Consider the following 21,500-nt stretch of genomic DNA (forward strand, 5'->3'; position numbering starts at 1 on the left):
CAATTGAGTCACAGATTTCATAGTTTGTGACCCAGATTGACAATGAGAAAACGATAACTCTATACTTACTATAAACAACTAAATTATTAAATAAATGAATTACAGTACTCTCTCGCTATAACAAATTGGCAAGGGACCGGGCGATTCCTTTGCAAAAGAGAGATTTTCGTTATAATGAGTGTTGTTATAGCGAGAAAATCGTTCAAGGGACCGGGTGATTATTTCGCAAAAGAGAGATTTTCGTTACATTGAATGTTGTTATAGCGAGAGAATACTGTATGTTCAAATGCTAAATGTTGCACTGATTTTAAATTGGGCCCTGACATTTTTCTTGTTGCTGAAGCTGGTTAAAAGTAAATATGAATAAATATGAGTGACTGAAATGAAATTTAGCTTTTTAGAAAAATTTTGATGTTCAGATTACCTGCAGATTTAGAACTCAAAAAGAGTGGAAAGAAAATGAAAATTACGGCTATCTTAAATGAGACCAGATCTCTACAAAGGGACCATATCTTCCTTGAGAAAATTTTCAAAATTTTTTTTTTTCAATCGCATAGAGGAAGAAAATTTGGACATTTTGGCACGAATTTGACCCTAAAAGCTCGAAAATTGAAGGAGACGTGAGTCCTACAGTTCTAAGACAAAACTTCTTAGGTTGTAGAAAATCGTGGATCCAATTTTTGCAAAATTTTAAGGAAAATTTTCTCCCAGAGGATAGGGTCCTTTTCCACAGATTCGGTCAAATTCCAGATTACAAAAATAAAAGAAAAAAAGAAAGAAAGAAAGAAAGAAAAAAAACTGTTACATTCCTTCAGCTCTTAACTTGAGTTATTGCAATGATTCCTAACATTCTGCATACTATAATATTATGTTGAGAGAGTTTGTAATATCCTCAGACTGAATCAACAATGCTGAAGACTGATAGAGAATTAAAGTCAATGAAACCGAGCGGTTTATCAAGGTGTTACTCTATACCTTGCTGTAAATGGAAATTAATCACCAACATGTACTAATGGGTAACAAAATAGATGAAAATAAAATTATGAAAAAAAAGAACCAAATCAGTTTCTCCATTGATTTCCCTTGAAATGCCTCTTATGTCTTAGTGTAATTCTTCTTTGTTATTTCATTCTAAGTTTTTGCCGAAAGCATCCAATGCATTTGAAAAATTATACACATATTATATCATTATATGTGGGAAGCCATTAAGCTGTTGCCTTTCATAATGGAAGAATAACTACCAGAAGGGGAGCTGTGAGCCATCTTTGCTTTGATTCTAGAAATCCTTGTGGCTCCTACTTGAACTACTGTCCCAAGTTCAAAGCAGTTCGGAGGCTTATCCACTTTTACCTTACGACCCTCCCTCTACTTGCTATTTCAAATTTTGCATAGAAATGGTTTCAAGTCCGCTTCAAAACTGTGACGTTACACAATCTAACGAGAGAAACTGACAGTTACCTTTCCAGTTTGTTATTACTCTATGCTTTTGTACGTCTTCCTGACAGCTGTCGAGATAAGTATGAAAAAAGAGACAAAAATGCACAATGCAGATTTTAGAAAGAGAAGAGAGGAAAGCGATGAGTTGTAGAGAAGAGATATTGCAAGAGAAATTGTGCTTCAATGGTGAGTGAAAGAGCGTGAGAGCTAGAATGACAGATTTAGAGAAAAAATTTTAAAAAAGAGGTGTACTCACATAGAAAGGCTGATCTACCAACGCGTTATAATTCTGTTGCAAATTGGATAGTTCAGTTTCTAAATGAATTTTTGACTCATTTGACGCTCGGAATTTTTCTCGCATCATTACCAGCTCCGACTCAAGCTCCAATAGCTGAAAAATAATTTTTTTTAAAATTACTATCAATTAAAGTTCCAAACTTAGAACTACGAAACAAACGGGACAAAAATATTTTCATTTCACCCAGTTACGCTGTTAGCTGTAAAATAACAAACAGGGGGATACAAATTTGAGTAAGCAGTTAGGTTGAAGAGTTACACATTGACGGTGACTCTCAAACCTTGTATCTTGTTTACAGTGTTTTAGAATCTCCACTCCCATTTCATTTTTTAGAGAAAGAATGAATCGACATCATTCCTTGAAGTTTTCATAGAATTTTCTTTGCTCAGAGAGGAAAAATAACAAAAGTTTTAAAGAATTGACATTGAGTGATTTTTCATTTAGTTAATAAAGTATGATGGAAAGCCTGAGAATCGAGTCTGAAATCGAGAGACTAATAAAAATCGAGATACATTGTTTGGGAGTTTTACCGACGATATTTGACATTTGGAGTAAGCCAGTATTTTGGTACTTCATTGTAGGCAAAAAATTGGGCTCAATAAAAAAAGACTTAATGACGAAAAAAGAACAGAAAAAAATGGTTAGTGCAATCAGAGCTAGACAGAGGTCTTTGCTAGTTTTTTTATTCATTCAGTCAGTTCTACTGAATCAATAGCCTAGGCTACGTATCAAAAAGGAGACCTGCGAGTAGTTAAAAAAACTTAAGAGGCGTGGCCTTGTACTTAAAGGGTTGTGAGAGGTTGCTCAAAGACCTCAAAGAGGTCCTGAACTTTAAGGTGGTCTTGGCACAGCGTTAATCGAAAAGATTATCAACACAGACAGTGTGCTAATGCAAACAAATGCTTCCCAAACAGAAAGGGATGTTGCTTAACCCCTAATGCTATGCGTTTACCGCAGCGAGTGTCATATAGTTCTTGACCGAGGAAAATTTTGAAATGGTACCTCTTTCATCCTGTGGTCCAAATCTGTCATCTAATGACTTTGTTTTTGTACCTTTAGGCCAAAAACCATTTTTAAGATGGACATTTCGACTCCATAACTTCAGTCGTAAAAGCTCTGAAGGCAACTCTCAGACAAATGGTGGAGGGTGGTTTTGAGCATGTGTTTACGAAGTGGTGAAAGCGCTGGAAAAGATTTATTACATTTCAAGGTGATCAAATTGGGTAAAGCAACAGATATAATTTTTAAGTGTAAGATTTTTTTAAATTTCCAACAGGCTTTCTTGGACACCTCTAATGTCTTGGAGAATGCAGAATTCACTATGATATGTTGTAGACATGAGAAAGGCTCAATTTAGTAAACTTACCTTAGACTTAAAACTATCTGATACGTTCAAGTCGGTTGCACTAGTTTCCAAATTTGTAACAATCCTAGCAGGCGGAGGTACTTCAATGAACTCTGTTTCCGTTACTCGGTCCACTTTCTCCGTTGCTAAATTGTCTTTAACTAGCTTTTCTTCAGGTTCAGAAGCTCTCCTGAAAGCGAACAAGCAATTTTAGTTAAAACTCTTTTATCCTGCTTGTCTGAATAAAAAGCTTTGAATTACTTCTCATTTCTCGTAATTGGGATCCTTGAGATCCATAGGTTAAAAATCAATTTATTTTACAACAAACTGACTGCAGTTTGACGCAAAATTTATTTTACACAACAGATTTTTTCAAAGGGTCTGGACTTCAAAAATGTGTCTATGTACTTAACTCTTTCCTTATAAATGCTGCTAAACTGACTGACACACCAGCAAAATGTATTAAATACTGGATATTTATAAACCTGTGCGAATAATCGAACGTTAATCGTAATTGCGATTAATTTTTTTCATCATAATCGTAATCGGTTTAAGATTTTGATCTTGATTCATTCGATTAATTAAACTTCACGAAATGTCCAGTTTTGCGCCGCATTTTGAATTTGAAATTCCCGCCGCGTTTGTTCGAATTTACGTCACGTCTATGGTAGCGCGCTGCTAGCCCCCAGCGGTAAAAACTCGCACTGAAAATAGTGATAACCCCGCGAAAATATCCCCATCAGGCTTGTATCCGAGATTTCACGTCGATGATAAAGGTTCTTCAAATACTTTTGATTGAAGAGGTTGGCAGTCCATAAAATAAAAAAAAATTAAATAGTTGGCGGGAGAACGGCTGGAGAAAGCTGGAAGAAGTCAAGTTTATTTTGGATGGAAAAGATCTTTTAGAGAAATAGACAATGAGTCAACCTCAAGTGAAAGAACAAAAAAAATATTGGCGGAAAATCGTCAGCTTTCTAACTTTTTAAATGAACATCTACAAGAACTTATTTACTTTAACTTTGTTCATGGTCACGAAAACCAAAAAATAACTTCGTTTTTAGTAAAAAAAAAAAAAAAAAAAAAAAATTATGATCGCGCTCCGTTTTACTTTTTCAGTTTTTTCCCGATTTTAATCGTAATCGTAATCGTGATCGTAATCGCGATTAATTTTGATAAACGTAATCAAATCGTAATTGAATTGAAAACCCTATAATCGCACAGGTCTAGATATTAAATATCATAGAAAACATATTATAACGTGGTGAAAATCGGGGAGCTTATTCCTGTTACCTCCTAGTCTGAGAGCTAATTGGACTGCATTATGCAATTTGGAACTATAGTTTCTGGACCGGTTTAAAAACAACGTATGTGCCATTGGTTTCCCTATGCACATACGTGTTTTTTCAGATGAGCCAAAATCTATAGTTCCAAATTGCAAAATGCAGTCCAATTGTTCAGGAATAGAAATGGGTAGAAAATAAAGAGGTACTCACTGCAGAAGCTTCTGTTCCATTGTATTGACACAGTTACTAAGGGATTCACAATTCATTTCAGAGACTGAAAGAGCATTGCTTAGTTCGTTTTGATTCTTCTGATAAGTTTCAATGTCCGCCTCCAGCCGACTGATGTTGTCTTTGAGTAGTTTATTTTCATTCCAGGATTGTTTTAAAGTTTGTTGAGCATCAGTTAACGCCTCTGTAATATTTAAGAAAACAGATGATTATTGTGATACAACATTACACGTGTGCAAACATTACAACACGGAAAATATTTATTGAATTACTGAATCCTCTTCACGAGAGGATACATCAGATTAAATTTCAAGATCAAGATTACAGAAATCCCTTTTTCACCTCACTCCAGTAGCCTGTAGACTATAAAGTTTACAAATATTGATGGTAAAACTTCCAAACTACAACATTCCGTTTGCGACATTGCAGACTTTCCAGTTTTCAATAGCAGTTCAATGCAGCTATTGTCAATAACGGGGGTACCTTTTTTTTTTCAAGTGTTTGAAGTCCACACTAAAGAAGCAGACCCACTTTTAATCTGCGACAGAACGTCTGACGTCAGTTTAGCATGGAAACTAAATGCAAGAATCAAGGCGGCAGATTTTCTGCCGCAGTCTGAAAGTGCGTAAATTTATTTGGTGTGAGCTCTATCATTCAATTGACTAATACTGCAATTCCTGATTAAAAAGTATTCCTCCATTCACTATTCCCATGTTATTCAAACAACAGAACCCTGTACCGGACTGAGACACAGTTTGATTGCATGGACAGCGCAAACGTTTTTCCAGACTCCTAATTTCAAGATGTTTCAAATTTTCAGTATATTTCATGGAATTCCCCAACTTTTCCCTCATTTCCTTGGTGTGATGAAATTCCATGGACATTCCCAGTTTTACAGACCTGTGGGAAGCCTGAAATAGTTTCAAGATGAACTTGGAGGTAGTAGTGTCATTCAGTGAAATTTCCCGAGACTTGCACAAACAATGGTTCAAAAAAAGGACTTTTAGACTCATTTGCAGGCGGATGCGTTTCGCCTAATATAAAAATCTAAGCGCAAATTAATCTAAAAATTCGTTTTTTTTTGAGTAGTCTCATTGCACTACAATGTGATGAAAACATGCTGCAGAGAGGAGGGGTTACCGTAACTGTTTTAGCCTGTGATGGACACCTAGATTGTTGTTAATAAAAGCAGCTTGGCAAAAAAAATGTCAAGTTGTGTAACGGATGCAAAAGCATAATATCTACCATAAAAATGCGAGAGGAGGAACTCACTTTGTAAACCTTGCACCTCATTGAAAGCGCCTGACTCCAAGGGGCTTTTCTTGACTAGTGGCAAATCTGAGTTCAAAAATTCTAAACGAGAGTTGAGCAATGCTAACAGTTGTTCTTGCTGTTTGACTTTCCGAGTCGCATTCTGCAATAAAAATAAATAAATGAAAAACATAAAAGCCTTGGGTGACATTTGGATACATAAAATAGTAGAAACTTTGATTTATGGGATGAAAATAGCTAGTATTCCGCTCCTAGTGAAAAAGAAGTGAGAGAAGATTTGAGCTTGTTTAGGACTCCATAAGTACAATATGAACGATTTTTGAGAGGTAAAATTATTGGCCTGTTATTGAATGATCTAGGGAGAAGTTACTTCTGCATTATGATTCCGAGATTGGAATGACATTGATCGATCACTTATATTTTAATAGAAAGAGCAGGATGAGAGAATTCAGAAAATTAAAAAAACTGAACTCACAACTCCAACGCATTTCGGGATTCCACAGTCCCTTCTTCAGAAGAAAACACTGCTTCGAACAAGGACTTTGAAACTTTGGTCAAACTTTAAAAGACTCCTGAAGGGTTCCCTTATGAAAAAGGGGTCCTGAAACCCACCGGCTTTTATTTAAATTTATTTTAGGAGTTTGAGTTTTTTCATTTTCCGATTTTTTTCCTTGCTCAATTATACAGCCAGTGTTCGAAACTCACAGGCACCAACGCGCCAAATGCGCCTACGAAATAGGTCATGGCGCCTAAAAAATGAAGGCTCTGCGCCAACCTGGCCCCTAAAAAATTACCCCCTCCTCCCCCCCAAAAAATTCCCAATTTTTCTGTTAAGTGATTTTTCGAAATCTCTCCCAAGTTATAGCTACTAGTTCTGTAACTAAAACATTTGCGTCAAACTTTTCGCTAAATGCGCCGTGATGTACAGGCAAAAAGTGAATTGGACCGCGTTTAACAGAAAGGAACCAAGCCACATCAGCTATTGCCAATTTTAACGGGGCAATTTAATTTTTTACGAGAAAACGTTTGTGCGGATTCCTTTGAAAATGTTAAGGAATTTGCTTCATACTATGGAGAAAATTCACTGAAATTTGCACTAAAATCCGCACAACTGTTTTCATGTAAAAAATTTAATTAGCCGATTAAATTTGGCAATAGCTGATGTGGCTTGGTTCCTTTCTGTTTGACGCGGTCCAATTTGGCCCCTAAAAATCAAGCTTGATGCGCCACATGGCTCCTGAAACTCAAAGGTGAGTTTCGAACACTGTATACAGCTCACAGTTAGTTACCACATTTTTTCTATTAACTTAGGTTTTAATTTTTAAAGAGTGAGTAGAATGTAAAATTTACGGTATAGGATTACTGAATTACATTTAAAAAAAAAAAAAAAAAAAACTACTATTCTTGGTTCTTTTCAGAGACAACATAATGTACCAATAGTTCCCTTATGCACATCAACACTTTAATAGATGAGCCCGAGATAGTAGTTCCTTATTGTAAAATAGATGTATTTCTGTCAAACAGAACTATTTGCATTAAAACATGGGCCCTGAGACCCATTAGAGTATATGCATAACAGGGCTTACGTCATAATGCACATAGTTCCATTTGACAAAAATACGTCCAAATGTAGCCAATTTGTGTTACTTTGATCAAGATAAACATGTACATGTATGTGCAACAAGTAACACAGGGGTGGGTGCAAAATGTCTGTGAATGTAACCGAACATCTCCTGTTAATTTAGAAAGAAGACCATTGCGTTACAAATCTACCTCTTTGTATTTATAGATGATCTTAGTTCAATCCCACCATGAATAATTATGAGCAAAACTTGGAGGGAACAGGTAATTAAAGGTGAATTTGAGGACTTACCGCTACCGTCTGTTTTAGAGCTAATAATTCATACGAGGCTTTATATCCAGCTTCTCTTGCAAGCTCTAATTCCTTCTTCTTTGCTTTGATTTCTGAGTCAGCAGCAAAAATTTTATAGTAAACATTTTCTAGCAGGTCTTTGGAATTTTTCAGCTCATTCTCGAGATCATCACTTTCTTTTTTCTCGGATTCCGAGTCCGACTCATTGACTATTAATTCGTTGATAATTTCTTCTGACTTTGGCGATTCTTGGATGGTGTTCATGGCTTTTTTGGTTTCTTCCATTTTTTGCTCTAAAGATTTTTTGACTACTTCGTACGAGCTTGCATTCTGAATCTCACTATCTAATTCAGACTGCAGTTCGTTGACATGCTGAAGTTTGGCCATTTTTTCCGAATTTAATTCGTCTACTACGCTATTTAATTGCTGCAGGGTATTTCTGCTTTCTTGCAATTCCTCAGTCGTTAACTTAATCCTATCCTTCAGAATGGTTGAAAGAATATTCAAACTAGATTCCTTATCGTTCTTCTCTTCTGCTTCCGAGTTGAAGATCATGCTTTTTGATTCTGCGAATAAAAACGAGAGAGAAATATTTAGACAACAGAAAAAGATAGGGGGAACGGCATAAGAGTTGGATTACTGGATTAATGATTTTAAGTTAGATTCTCCTTTATTTCTCTGAGCCAAATGTGGGTTCTCACGGGAAATGTTGAGCTTTTCAATTTTGACCAATGAAAAATACATTCTTTCTCAATGATACATGGTTTTGGCAGAAAGAAAAACTATTTCAAGCAAAAGAGAGTTACTTCACAGTGAAAATTAAAATAGTGAGAAAGAAGTCTAGCATCTCAAAAGCCTCAAATTTGGCTGACATTTTGCCCTTTTTACTTAACAGGAAATTAATAAGATGAAAGTTACTGATTGTTTTAACAGCATACCACAGAACCAAATGTTCTATTCTCATAGTATTAAAACAACTCTATACTAAACTCATATCATTGATTCAGGCCTATTTCAAGGTAGGAGGTTCCTCCTTTAAGCTGCTGAATTTTAGACATGGAGGTGGGTGCGAAATGTATGTGAATGTAACCAAACATCATTTATTAATTTAGAAAGACCAATGTGTTACAAATCTACCGCTTCGTATTTATACTTGTTCATAGTTCAATCCCAAAAAAATCCAACAAAAAATATTAGGAGGACAAATGAGGGCTCTTACCATTTTCATTGTCGTTTTCATTTTCATTCCCATTTTTATTAGAACCAAATAAGTTAGGGATGTTTGGCTCATAATCTAAAACACTTAAATACTTGTCGGCGGACTCAGGTTCATACTTGATCCGCATGTCAAGCAACTCGAACAAGGCATTTTCTAGCTTAAGGTGCGTTGTTTGAAGGGACTCTTTCTTCTTTTCTAGATCGGAATTCAAAAAATCCCTCTCCATTTCCCAATTCTGGAAAAAAAAGATTAACAAAATCAAAACGAGTGCAAAAAAAAATTAATGGCAGGTCATATTAGAAAAAAGCTGTGAGATCACACAGTCCCTTGAAAAGTAGCTTAAAATCACAAAAGAATATTTGAAAGAATTCCGAGATGGAGAAATGAAAACAGTGAAATAAAAACTAGATTGCATTGCAGCACTCAAAATTTAAGGTAATGGTGTGTATTAATATTAATCCAGAGAATACATACATCTGAAATTTGATTTTAGCCTCTTTGGGTAATAGAGCAGATAGGGTGAGGTTTTTGCTGTACTGTGTAAACATGACAACTACAAGTGAAGAAGATCATTCATATTAGAAAAAAAAAAAAAAACCCTTAAAAAAATGCATTCTCTCCAGGTCAAAGAGCCTCCTAAAAAGGGGGCTGATTTTAGCCCCTTTCAAGACATTCGATTCGACCATTGGACCAAGGTTTAAATGGAAGCTCATAATAACAGAAAACTCAGGAATGAATTTCAAGATGAGTGTAGGAACCGTTTTCGAGTTACAGGAGGGCAAGGGGGTCAAAATCCGGCCTTATTTTTTGCTGTTTTCTTGTTGACTTGATGTATCATTGTTTAAACATGTTTAGCACACCAGTTTGTACGTATTTTTACATGCAGAATCAATTGTTGACGTTGACGAGTCCATATTTCGATTGGTTCTATCGGTTTTTAGCAATTCTTTACTGAAAATCAATGACTTTCCGATAGTGAAATTGTTTATTTCCAATTCATGAATGAATAAATGCACCTAAGATGATTGTGGCACACCAATTCCTGTGTATTTTTACTTGTAGAATCGATTTATAACGTTGACAAGTTGATAGATTGATCAATTTTATCGAATTTTTCCAATTTTTAAGGAAAATTGATGATTTTTCGGGAATGAATGAAATCGATTATTCTCCATCCGAGATAGAAGAAATTGTGGGAGCACATCAATTCCTAAGTATTTTTCCACATAAAATCGATTCTTGTTGTTGACGAGTCAATCTATTGCTCTGACATACCAATTTTTTACGATTTTTCAAGGATAATAAATGATTTTTTTAGGTATGAATTTAACGACAACAAGAAATAGGATCAGGTGGGATGAGAGGGACAGCTATCTATTAGATTTAAGTAGTTGCATAATTTTTGTCTCGTTAGATTAGTTGATAGAATGAATTTTTTTAAAGTATATTTTTCACCAAAAAAAAAATGAATAGGTTTTTTTTGGTATTTCTGTGCTCATTCGTCCCTTTTGGCAAGTTCTGCATTCTTTTTAGGATGGTTACAGATGGCATATGTGATGTGCCTGTAACCATCCCAAAAAGAATGCAGAACTTGCCAAAATGGACGAATGAGCACAGAAATACCAAAAGAAACCCATACATTCTTTCTTTAAAATATATTTTAAAACAATGTACACATTGGGTTTATTGTAAAACAACAATTTGTCAGAAAAAAATTGAAAAAGCGTTGAATGAAGGTACGGCCTTTTTACTTTGGACAGCAGTGGTGGGTTCTAAGAGACGACTGTTCTCTTGGGAGAGACAACTATTCTCTCCAGAGAGATAAGTTGTCCCTCAAGGGTCACAAGTTGTCTCTCAGGAGTTGTCTCTCACTGGCGACAAGTAATTGCTCAGGAGGGACAAATTTTCTCTCCTGAGAGACAACTGGAGAGAATAGTTTTCTCTCCGGAAAGAATAGTTGTCTCTCCTGAGACAAAACTCTATTCTCTGGGGAGAGAAAACTATTCTCTCGGAAGAGAAAACTTTTTCTGGGAGAGGAAACTATTCTCTCGGAAGAGAAAACTTTTTCGGGAGAGAAAACTATTCTCTCGGAAGAGAAAACTTTTCGCTCGGGAGAGAAAACTATTGTCTCAGGAATGAAAACTATTCTCTCATTCTAGAATGTTACTTTAATGACAATGTCCGAGAGTTGTCACACAATTTTTCAGCATATTTTTTTTTTCGGTGTGTCTACTTTTCTACTCTGCGTTTAAGTCGTCACATATGGACGTTCAAAAAAGTGGAAAAGCGGGCGATTATAATGACGCATGTTGTTGATGTTGACGTGAGTGAAGTTTGTTATATTTGAATTTGTTTTGTTAACTATCAGAATCTGATCATGATTTAGAGCTACCTCTTAGCGAATAATTTTAACTTTTGATTGATATTGTGTGTGAAAAATAACTGATATTGGAATTTACATCCTAGGATTTGACAAAATAGCTCATTTAATACAAGCCTCAGGCACTATTCCTAAGAAGAACCAATTCTGAGAGATGATGAAAAAATCAAAATACTCACCGTTATTTGTGACTGCAAATCTTCAATTTCTGATGTATGAGCTCTGGCTAATTCTGCTAGTTCCTCCCTGCATTTCGTGAGCATCACTTCCCAATTGCGGCAATCTGATTCAGTCTTTGATAATGTCCTTTTTAAAAAGAGAGGAAAGGAAATTGAGTAAGTGGAAAAAATAAATAATTTACATGCAAGCTAAGAATTTTTAAGGATATGGGTTGATATCAGAGGAGAAGCAGCATTAATAGGAGACAGAAGAGTGAACAAATGAAAGGCTCCAAACTTCTTCAATTATAAACTGATTGTGGTAGACGCATGAGTCATAAAATGGTAAGTTTGAATTTTTTAGTCAACCTGCGTTAAAAATCTGCGCTGCGCTTAAGATGGGTCCAATTAGACCCGAAACGCGTTTGCAGTTGCCTTCCTGAATGGTCGTTACTTATGTTACACTAGACAGCATATCTCTTTGGGGGAAAAATTGTGCTCGTATGAGCTTTTTCTCTCATTATTGAGATTTTCAGCTTAATGCTGATTTGTAACGCACGCTGGCTAAAAAATTTCAACTTACTTTCTTAAATTATGGTAAAAATAAGAAAATTAAATGAATGAGCAGAAAAGGAAAAAAAAATTCTTTTAAGACTCTTTGTTATTTGCAATATCTTACTGAGCCTCTAAAATCTTGAGAATTTTTACCTCAATTAGTGTATCAGTGGCTGTTCAGAAAATTTTCCATCACTTTTCAGTACCTTCAATATTCGCGCAGGCAAAGAGGAGCACACACACCAAAACGATATGACAAAAGATTAAAGAGATGAACTAAAAAACTATATTTTCTTAAGCTCTTTATCAAGACTACAAGAGTATACCGACAAGATTACAGTTTTCACAAAAGTGATTTGTTACCCGATAGTAACTTCTGTAGAAAATTCTAATCACAGATTAACAGCCACAGGAAAGTTACGAAGATGAAACTCACCTCTCTAAATTTTCACACTTAGTTTCCGTATCTAATTTTTCTCTCAAAATTTTTTCTACTAGGAGTTTAGAATTTTCTTCACACTTATTTTTGGATTCTTGCGCTTTTTTACATTCATCCCGTAGTTTATCTTCAGGAAAATTCTGGAAGAAAGACAAGATTACAACATTAAAACAACAAAATAGAGGATTTTAATTTTGGACGGCTGATCATAAATTTTTGAGACCTATCAGTCTCAGGAATTTTACTCAATTTACGCTAAAATTTCCACAGAAAATATTCTGCATACTCAATAAACTGAAATTGGTCAACAGTATTTGCTTCTTTACATGAATAACGAAAGTTTCTTCCAGGGTGGCACACATCCTTTCAAATAATTCAAACAAAAAAAAAACCCTTTCTTCCACAAAAAACTTAGTTAAACGAAGAAATTTGTTTGCTGAATTTGGGAATATTAAAAAATTTCCCCTAACTTTTCCCTTATTTGGTAAAATGTTCCTGATTTATCCCAAAAGTGTATTTGTTTCATTAAGTATCCATTTTTTATTGAAATCTTCTTAAATATCCGACGAATTCCATTACCTGGCAGTCACATTAACCGATCACAGTTTTTGTTACAGGGATATAAATTAGCTAATTGAAAATGATGAAATCCAGTAAAAAACAACAATTAAAGGACGAATTTCCAACACTAAATTTCTCTGGTCATTATTAAGATGATCGTGAAACGGTCCTCGAATTAGTATTGAAAACTTATTTTTCCCATGAAATCAAGTGCAGAAAGAACCATACAAAGGTATTCCTGCGACAGGATGAACTAATAGAACAGGTCAGGTGTTGAAGGGCTCTCAGGGCGACCTTTTGAGCATTTGGGTGTACTCATGCTAAAAGGAACTATGTTACGTACAAATCCTAGGTGCATAGTTCCTTTCAACATGAAAAGTCTTTTGTATGATATGAATACTTTACACTCACCTTAGAATAGATTTGAAGCTGATTTTCAAGCACCTCAATTTTTGAAAGGAGCCGGTCTTCAGAAATACGGACTTTCCAATTTTCATCCACCGATTCCCTGATTGTGCTCAACAGTTTCTGGAGATCAATTAATTTTTGTTCTAGAGCTACTTCACGTACTAAAGAGTCCTGCAACATGAAAGGGTTTTTAAGTAAGTTTAAAAATACACATGACTGTGCACTCACCTACAGAGAAAAAAGAAAACCATGAATTTCATTCTACAACTAAAGTAATATACGTTTTTGATTATTTTGCATAGACTATTGTAAATGATTGTACCAAATCAAGATTATGATAATGGACCTCTCTGCTGAGATAGCGAAGATAATTGTGAGAACAAAAAAAAAGTTTTGAGAAAATGAGCTCACTAGCATCTGAGCGGAAATATTTTAATGAAAGAAGCCTCCGCCTTTGTCAAATTGCCACCAATTATCTGAAAGACTCCTAGAAATCGTTTAGATGATTAAAAATTGACCGATTAAAATTTTAAAATTTTATGATGATTAAAAATTTTATTTCAGTCATATAAAAACTAAAAAGGGTATTATTCATTTTCATGTTAGGCTAGAGTTAGGCAAGACAGCCGTAAGTGCTATCTTCTGCATGCTTTCGTGGTTGCGTTTTGGACACACAACAAACACATTTCAGGTTAGAAATCGGCAGAAGAGGGCGGCACTTTACTTGAAAGTTTTGATTTCACTGGTTCTCTGGAAGAATAATGTTTTGTCTGAAACCACATCATTTTTTGCGTACTTACAGCTTTTTCATGTGTCTCGTTTTCACACAAAACAATCTTTCGAGGAGAAGTCTGGAAACCAACTCCCAAATAAGATAAGTGTCAGCGAGTGACCTTGGTTGTATGGCAAAAATACAAATGACATCATTCGTATAGTCTAACTTCCATTTGATCTGTGTTAAAAATACTTGATAATATCTTCTTCAGGAGTTGATATCTGAACTTCCCGTTGTGTGGGTTATTTTCAAAGTAAGATGCAACATTTTCTCTAGTTAACCCACTGACTTATGATTTAATTTGACCCTGCCGGGCCAGGAATTACGATTTAATTTGGCGAAAATCAGTAACTTTGAACACTTCAAAATAATCCAGAAATTCTTTCTCTAAGGGTGAAAATTGACACAGTAAGCATTCACAATACAACGTTTGAGAAAAATGGTGAAAACTTTGAACACAATGATTTTTTTACTGTGGTTTATAGCTGTCAAAGTCGCAAAAATCGCAAAATCAGCGAAAATTAGAAAATTTTGAGGTTATTTCATGTGCGAACGCACAGTAATATGTAAATACCGTAACAAAACAAGAAATCACCGTACACGATGAGTCATAGTGTGGCCACACTACTCATATAAATGTTGATGAGAACGTAATCTACCGGAGAATCGCCAAAATAATGCAAACAATCGACGGACGGCTCTGAGCCGTCTCTTCAGATCTGGCCGAGCGCAGTGCGGACGGCTGGGAGCCGTCGGTTTAAGTCAACGGGTTAAGACCTTATCTAGTTGCCCGTTTGACTGATTAGCATTACTCTGAGATGGAACTTTGTGGGTTCAGGATTGGGTCATCAATTTCATGAAAAATGGTTTACAGTTTGAGTTAACAGTGTCTAGTTTCTGTTGTTCAACTCACAAATTGCGTTTTTAAGATTTGACTGCATACCTGAATTTGTTCATACAGTAAATACACATCTCGCAGAGAGACACCTTCTAAATAACTAGATAGATTTGTTGACGATCTGAAACAGGCAAACAAACATACAACCATAAAAATAACTGAAGAAAAAAGGCCTCTTCAAGTGAAGCTTTATGCAGAAAAAGGAGACTTTTAGCAAGCAAAATCGGTGAAACTGAAAGACTGAAGTAAACATGAAAATAATAATAGAAATGAAGCATCTGGTAGTTTGCATTAGAAAAATGTGGGAAAAAAGTATTGAAAACTGATATACAAGGGTGAGCGGCATAAAATACATGTCAGGGATTTTAATCATTTCTGGTCAATCAGGTTAGTTTCACCATGATCTAATCTGAAAAAAAATATTGCATCATATAGAATTAGCAAGATTGAAAGATCTGAGCACAGTTACAGAAGACTAAACGTGGAAATATTTTATCTAAAGTTCTATGACATGAACAATTAAGGAGAGCCCTGTATTTGTTGGACTTTCCTGAAAATTTTGTGGAATTATTTCTCAGGAGGAAGTTACAAAAATCTTTATCATAGATGATTCCAGGGAACTTAATTCTATTACGATTCATAGCTGAGTGAAACCCAATTTTAACTTAGAGAAGAATCTGAGAAGGAAAAGTGTTTCTTACCTTCTACTCGCTTCAGTTCCATCAGGTAGGTAGAGCTTCAAATCGGCAATTATAGAACCATGAGTAACTGGAAATAAAATTCCAAAAAACTTGAGTAAAACTAAAATTACCAATAAATGATATCTGAGAGATGAGCTACATATTGAAGATTGGTAAGTCACAAAAGTCGCTCTAATCAATTTTGAATTGAAGTGTTTTACATATCTCTTTAAAGAAGGGAACTAATAACATTGCTTTTATGGAAATCTGCTCGAATAGTATTTCACTTTTAAGAAACAAAATAATTATCAAGCTGTTTTCTAATGTGCGAAGTGAAATAGGATTCCTCAAATAATATACCTTGTACTCTCTTCAAAAAATTGCGTAGACCAATATCGATACACATCAAAGTTTCGGAGGTGAAAAAGAAAAAAAAGAGAATGGAAATGACTGAAGAAACCACAAACTAACGTTCATCACATTCTAATTGATATATTGGAATGACAGGCTGGTAGAATAGTGCCGAGTCCATACTATTCCACAGGGAAATCAAAGCCAAAAAATCCGAAAATTACAATTAGCATCAGAGAATGGACTCAAATGAGTTTCAGTACAAGACTGAGACTGTCATTGCTTCCTCAGCAGGATAGTGTTGACCCAACACTCATTTATCATCCTGTTACTTACAAAGTTCCAGCAACATTTTTCGTATTTTTTCCCTTGTCTATACTGCCAAGCTATGGAAGAACGCCATATGAACATTCGAGGGTTGCCAAATTTCCTCCAATAAAATGCTAATTTATGAGGAGGCTAATGAATATTTTACCTTGAAATTTTCAGACACTTTAGATCAAATTACAAACAAACTTATCTCAGAAATTGGAAGAAAAAGTTCACAAATTTTCCAGAAAATTAGTGATTTGTCAAAGGAAATTTGGCAGCACCTGAAGGTTCATACAGCGTTTTTCCTAAGCACGGCAGTATATTGAAATGTTGAAAGCTGAGTTAGAAGTCATGGGGAAACAGGAAGGATAAAAAATAATTCATTTTTTATGAACAAACCATTAGTGGCAGTCAATGCACATTGATAAAATTTACTATTAAATACCCTTTGTCTGGGAGAAAATTTTAGAGAAAGCCAATTTCTTTCACTTAATACTGAAAATGGCACTGTAGGACAGCTGTCCTTATTGCGTGAAAAAACAAGTTGGTTTCAATTTATCTCTGACAATTAATTACCTGCAACAAATGAATTATTACTTGTCACTGATACTGTATACTCACTTTTGCTATTCTTAGAATTTTCCTGTACATCTACGCCAAATTGTACTATATCGCCTGAGCACACTTCTTGCCAAGGAGACTCTTCTCCTGACTTACTTAATCGATGATTATTTACAAAGGTTCCATTACTACTTTTGGTGTCTCGGATAAAAAACTGTAAGAGGTAAACGTCATTTGTTGATAAGAAATACTGAAAAAATAAAACTTCAAATCTGATAAATGGTGAGAGGTACGACAGGGTTTTTACTAAAGTTTGATTTTGGATTTTCTTGATATTTTGCATGAAATTTCCTGATTTTTAAAACGAATAAATTAACACTGCTTTGATACTAAAAACAAATATGTTTAATGAGTTGAATCAAATGTTTCACTTTTACATATGCTAAACTGTTAATAGTTGAGATATCCTTGGCATCTCCTCTTGCTTGACCGATTATTCTGATATTTTCCTGATGGCATCTAATTTTCTGATATTTTACGGTTTCTTCCATTTTTAAAGACTATGGAAACCCTGTCAAGACAAGTATTTTTGTACGTAACTTTGCACTTTCTAAAAATATCTTGACAAAAGAAATCGTATGTTTCTACTTTTTTTCTCTGCAGAAAAAAAAATCTTAATGGAAAAGATGCTTAATTAGCTGATTAAATTCAATGGTTTGTTTAGAGCTGAATAAATAAGGTTGGAATTGAAACATGGGTGAACAAGGCTAAAGCATCAAAAATACTGAAAGGCAGGACGTTTCGAGTTGTTACCAGCTCGAATCATCCTACCTTTTAGTGTTTTTAATGCTCTAGCCTTGTTTACCCATGTTTTAAGTCCAACCTCATTTATTTGTATATTCGGGCTATGTTTTTTGTGCTTTATCGTTTAGAGCTGAATAAAATGTGCTCCTTGTGAGCTGAAAAAAAAATATGCATGAGGTAAAAGAAAAAAAACAGTGAAATTAAAACTCTTACCTTTCCATGAGAATATGAGAGAAGAGCATGATTCCTAGATAAAACTTTACAGTCGAAAATTCCATTGTTTACAGCTGGTTTTGTTCGAGGTTTTAGGGATCGACCAATTTTCACTACCTGATCAAGACTCAATTTCCGATCCTACGAAGGGTCAAAAATGAAAAAACAGAAAAATTATTAATGCACATGTTCAAAATAGACAACACTTTATTGAGAAAGCCAGACGAATTCCAGGGGCACGGGAAAAAAATTGTCCTAAAATTACTGATTTATTCATGTCCCATATTAACTATTGCGTGACTATTTGGTCTAATTGTAAAAACGCTCTCCTGGAGAAAGTTTTTATCATCAAAAAGAAGGCTTTGGGAACTACGTTAAAGCTAGCGCCAAGAGATTCCTGCAAAAACCACTTCATCAATCTTAAAATTCTGACTATTCCCTCCCTCGTAATCTACAGGTACATTTCGAATTTTGTGGTTGAAACCTCTTTTAAAATCAACACTAGATTCCATGTTTTTACAAATGCCACCAAGAACAGTCACTCCCTAAGGCGCGGGCAAATCCTATTTGAAAAGCTCCCCTCAGCTCTAAAAAGCAAAGATAGGGATTTGAATTTTCTTAATGTTTTAAAAAATGTCTTTATTGTCAAATGTTTTTATAGTGAAGTGGAATATTTAGCATAAGTCCTTTTTTTAAATAAAACTGTATTTTTCTTTTCCTTTTTTTCTTCTATCCTCACTAACATTGACACATTTGTTCTAGCTATTAAAAAATGTGCACTTACAAATAAAAATATATTATTATTATTATCATATGTGTCAAAATTTCTCTATTTTTCCACAGGAAGTCCCTAACTTTCCCTGATTTTCCCGGTTTCCGAGACCGTCAGCAACCCTGGAAAACCCTCTCATACTAAAAACTCCCTTAAGTGAAGGGAGCCAAAAAATTCATGTCCCTAGCTTTGCGTATTAGCACAATAGAGAATTTGCAGGTGTCAGAAATTTGATGAATTTCCCGTTTAAGTGGAAACTACTGAGTAAGCTGAACACGAGGATACCCTTGGTTCATGAATTGAACAATTATTGGAGAAGATATGACAAAATTATCTAATTTGCTAAAATACGTACGTTTAAATGGGAAATGGCATCACCAGGCAGTGCATTTTCTCACTTTGAAATCGATTTTTATACTATTTCCCATATCAGAAAAAATCATAAAAAATAATGTGCTCTTTAAGCACTTTCAGATGAAGCAATACAAAATGTGCGAATTCTCCATTGGGGGACTTGGAGGACAAGGCACATAAGTGCAGATTTTGAAAAATTGAGCTATTAATGATTTCAAGTGAAACTAGTCTTGGTGCATATTCTGTGAAAAATTGGCTCCTTCATTCCAATTTTTAAGCATCAAAAAGTCAGTTAGAGCTTTCTTTCCGCCATAAGGATCCATGTAATTTCGAAACTTCAAACACGTATCTCTCGAAATACCAAAAACTGCATTTATGCGCCTTGTCTTCCAAGCCCCTCAATTTTATTCTAGTTTTTTAAGGTAGGAAAAATTGTGAGACGAACTTGAAAAGAATGCGAATTGGGTCTACATATCAATACTGCAACGCCTGCTTCTCCACTGTTGTTCTGGGGATCTATCCCGTTCATGGAGTTGTTGTTGGTGGTGGTAATGGTGGGGGACGCGGGGTTGTTGATGATAGTGTTGTTGTTGTTGATGATATTGCTTTGATTGTTGTTCTGACATAATTGAGCATAATCTCCATTGATCACCATCTGCACAGAGAGAGAGAAAAAACATTATTGGTATTGAACACCTCATACAAATAGTCTTGTAAAATATAGCTTACAAATAAGAAAAGACAACATTAAATGTAAGCGTGCTCCCCCGACACCAACCCCTACCTCCCCGATGTAATATCTGTAAGGATGGTTCCGGCGGTAACATCAGTATTTTAAGTAATTTTGATTGAATTTTTAATCACAATTAGATATAATAAGTTAAATACAAGAGACAATTTTATTTTTAATAGTAATAAGAAATTAAACTGTAATGCTAGATCATGGACAAATAGTGCCCTTTACTATTTGTCAAGCACTTCCAAATTTGTATGATAGGTGATAGGTATGCATCTTCCCATTTCGGGTGGGGCTGCTGTCGGCCCCATTCAAATTTGTAATAAAAGAAACAAATAAAATATGTTACCATTCTAAAAAAAAAAAAAAAAAAAAAAAAAAAAAGAAAAGACACGCGATCAATTTTGAGAATTATCAGGGTTGCCACGGAATTTAGAAAATTAAATTTCCTGACATTTCCCTGATTTCCCTGACACATTTTGGTGAAATTCCCTGACAATTGAAGATGTGACGGACGGTTAAGAAGACATAATTGAAAATAGTTTTCGGGCAAAATTTCTTGTTCAAAATCTCAAACCCATTCTAGAATTTTCCCTGACATTTTCGTCATTTTCTCTGACTTTATAAAATTTTCTGACATTACCCGGTTTTCCCTGACAGTGGCAACCCTGGCTTACGAATAAGAAAAGACACACGATCAATTTTGAAATTAATTTTTCCATCAGTAATACGCCTTTTCTAAGGGAACTGCCTAACTTCTTTTCCAAAGCTAGAATTCGACCGCATCTTACACTACAGCATGAAATCACGAGAGTAACGCTTAACGCACAACGCCTGAGGCGCGAAGCGCTCCAGGCGGTCGGACCGCGATGCAGTCAGGGGGCTGGGAACGTAGCCCCCTAGTTTTGAATCCAATAAAAGCTATTCATGCCGTCTCAGCTTGGTTACTGGATGACTAGACAAGGTGCTAATTTAAGAATTATAATGTGTTTACTCATCAAAATTCCACATGGAACACGATTATTTCAGTCGTTTCCCCCACGAAAAAACGTAACTGCATTTTTTACTAGCAGAAGCTTGGGCATTTTTACCTACTGAAAATTTCAGTTTCTACTCTTCTGATCTTATGCAAAAATCAGACACATTTAGGACAAAAATCACGCATGTGCTTTATTTAGGGCAAAAAATTGAATTTTTTAGTCATTTTTGCAACCTTGGAATGAAGTTACCTTCCTTCTTCGGAGATTGAGCCACAAAAATGAATGAAAATACTTCCTGCGGACTGAATATTGAAATTGATAGACAAAGCGATAGACAAAGGAGACATAGGGAGTATGCAGCGATTCTATTGGTTGAAATGGGTGGTTCTTATAGACTAAGGAAATAAATGATAGACTAACTATTGGGTCTCTCGTGAGTTGCCGTTAGTTAGTCTATTACCGTCCTCCTATGTCCATTGCAACCACCCGCTTCCACCAATAGGATCAATCTATATACCTTATGTCTTCTTTGTCTATAGCTTTGTCTACCATTTTCAACAACTAGCCCGCTGCCCAAGATATTGACGCTTGCTGGGGCATAAATTCAA

At 35.2% G+C, this 21,500-nt stretch overlaps 1 protein-coding gene across 2 annotated transcripts in view; it reads right to left on the reverse strand.

The window, feature by feature from the left end:
- Positions 1-21,500, reverse strand: part of Slmap (Sarcolemma associated protein) — an 89,143-nt gene that overhangs the window by 6,662 nt on the left and 60,981 nt on the right. For both annotated transcript variants that reach the window (XR_011900632.1, XM_019045890.2), the window contains exons 3-16: positions 19,622-19,831; positions 18,051-18,191; positions 17,094-17,247; positions 15,831-15,897; positions 15,175-15,250; positions 13,460-13,627; positions 12,485-12,627; positions 11,515-11,641; positions 8,956-9,190; positions 7,737-8,302; positions 5,864-6,005; positions 4,574-4,775; positions 3,102-3,270; positions 1,694-1,828 (exon numbers count right to left, since the gene is read on the reverse strand). Coding sequence is in view for 1 of the 2 variants with exons in the window: in XM_019045890.2 (XP_018901435.2) it covers positions 1,694-1,828; positions 3,102-3,270; positions 4,574-4,775; positions 5,864-6,005; positions 7,737-8,302; positions 8,956-9,190; positions 11,515-11,641; positions 12,485-12,627; positions 13,460-13,627; positions 15,175-15,250; positions 15,831-15,897; positions 17,094-17,247; positions 18,051-18,191; positions 19,622-19,831 (2,535 nt within the window). In the remaining variant the exon portion in view is untranslated. The remainder of the gene's footprint in view (positions 1-1,693; positions 1,829-3,101; positions 3,271-4,573; positions 4,776-5,863; positions 6,006-7,736; positions 8,303-8,955; positions 9,191-11,514; positions 11,642-12,484; positions 12,628-13,459; positions 13,628-15,174; positions 15,251-15,830; positions 15,898-17,093; positions 17,248-18,050; positions 18,192-19,621; positions 19,832-21,500) is intronic.

Source organism: Bemisia tabaci, chromosome 10, assembly GCF_918797505.1.
Source record: "Bemisia tabaci chromosome 10, PGI_BMITA_v3".
NCBI classification, from domain to species: Eukaryota; Metazoa; Arthropoda; class Insecta; order Hemiptera; family Aleyrodidae; genus Bemisia; species Bemisia tabaci.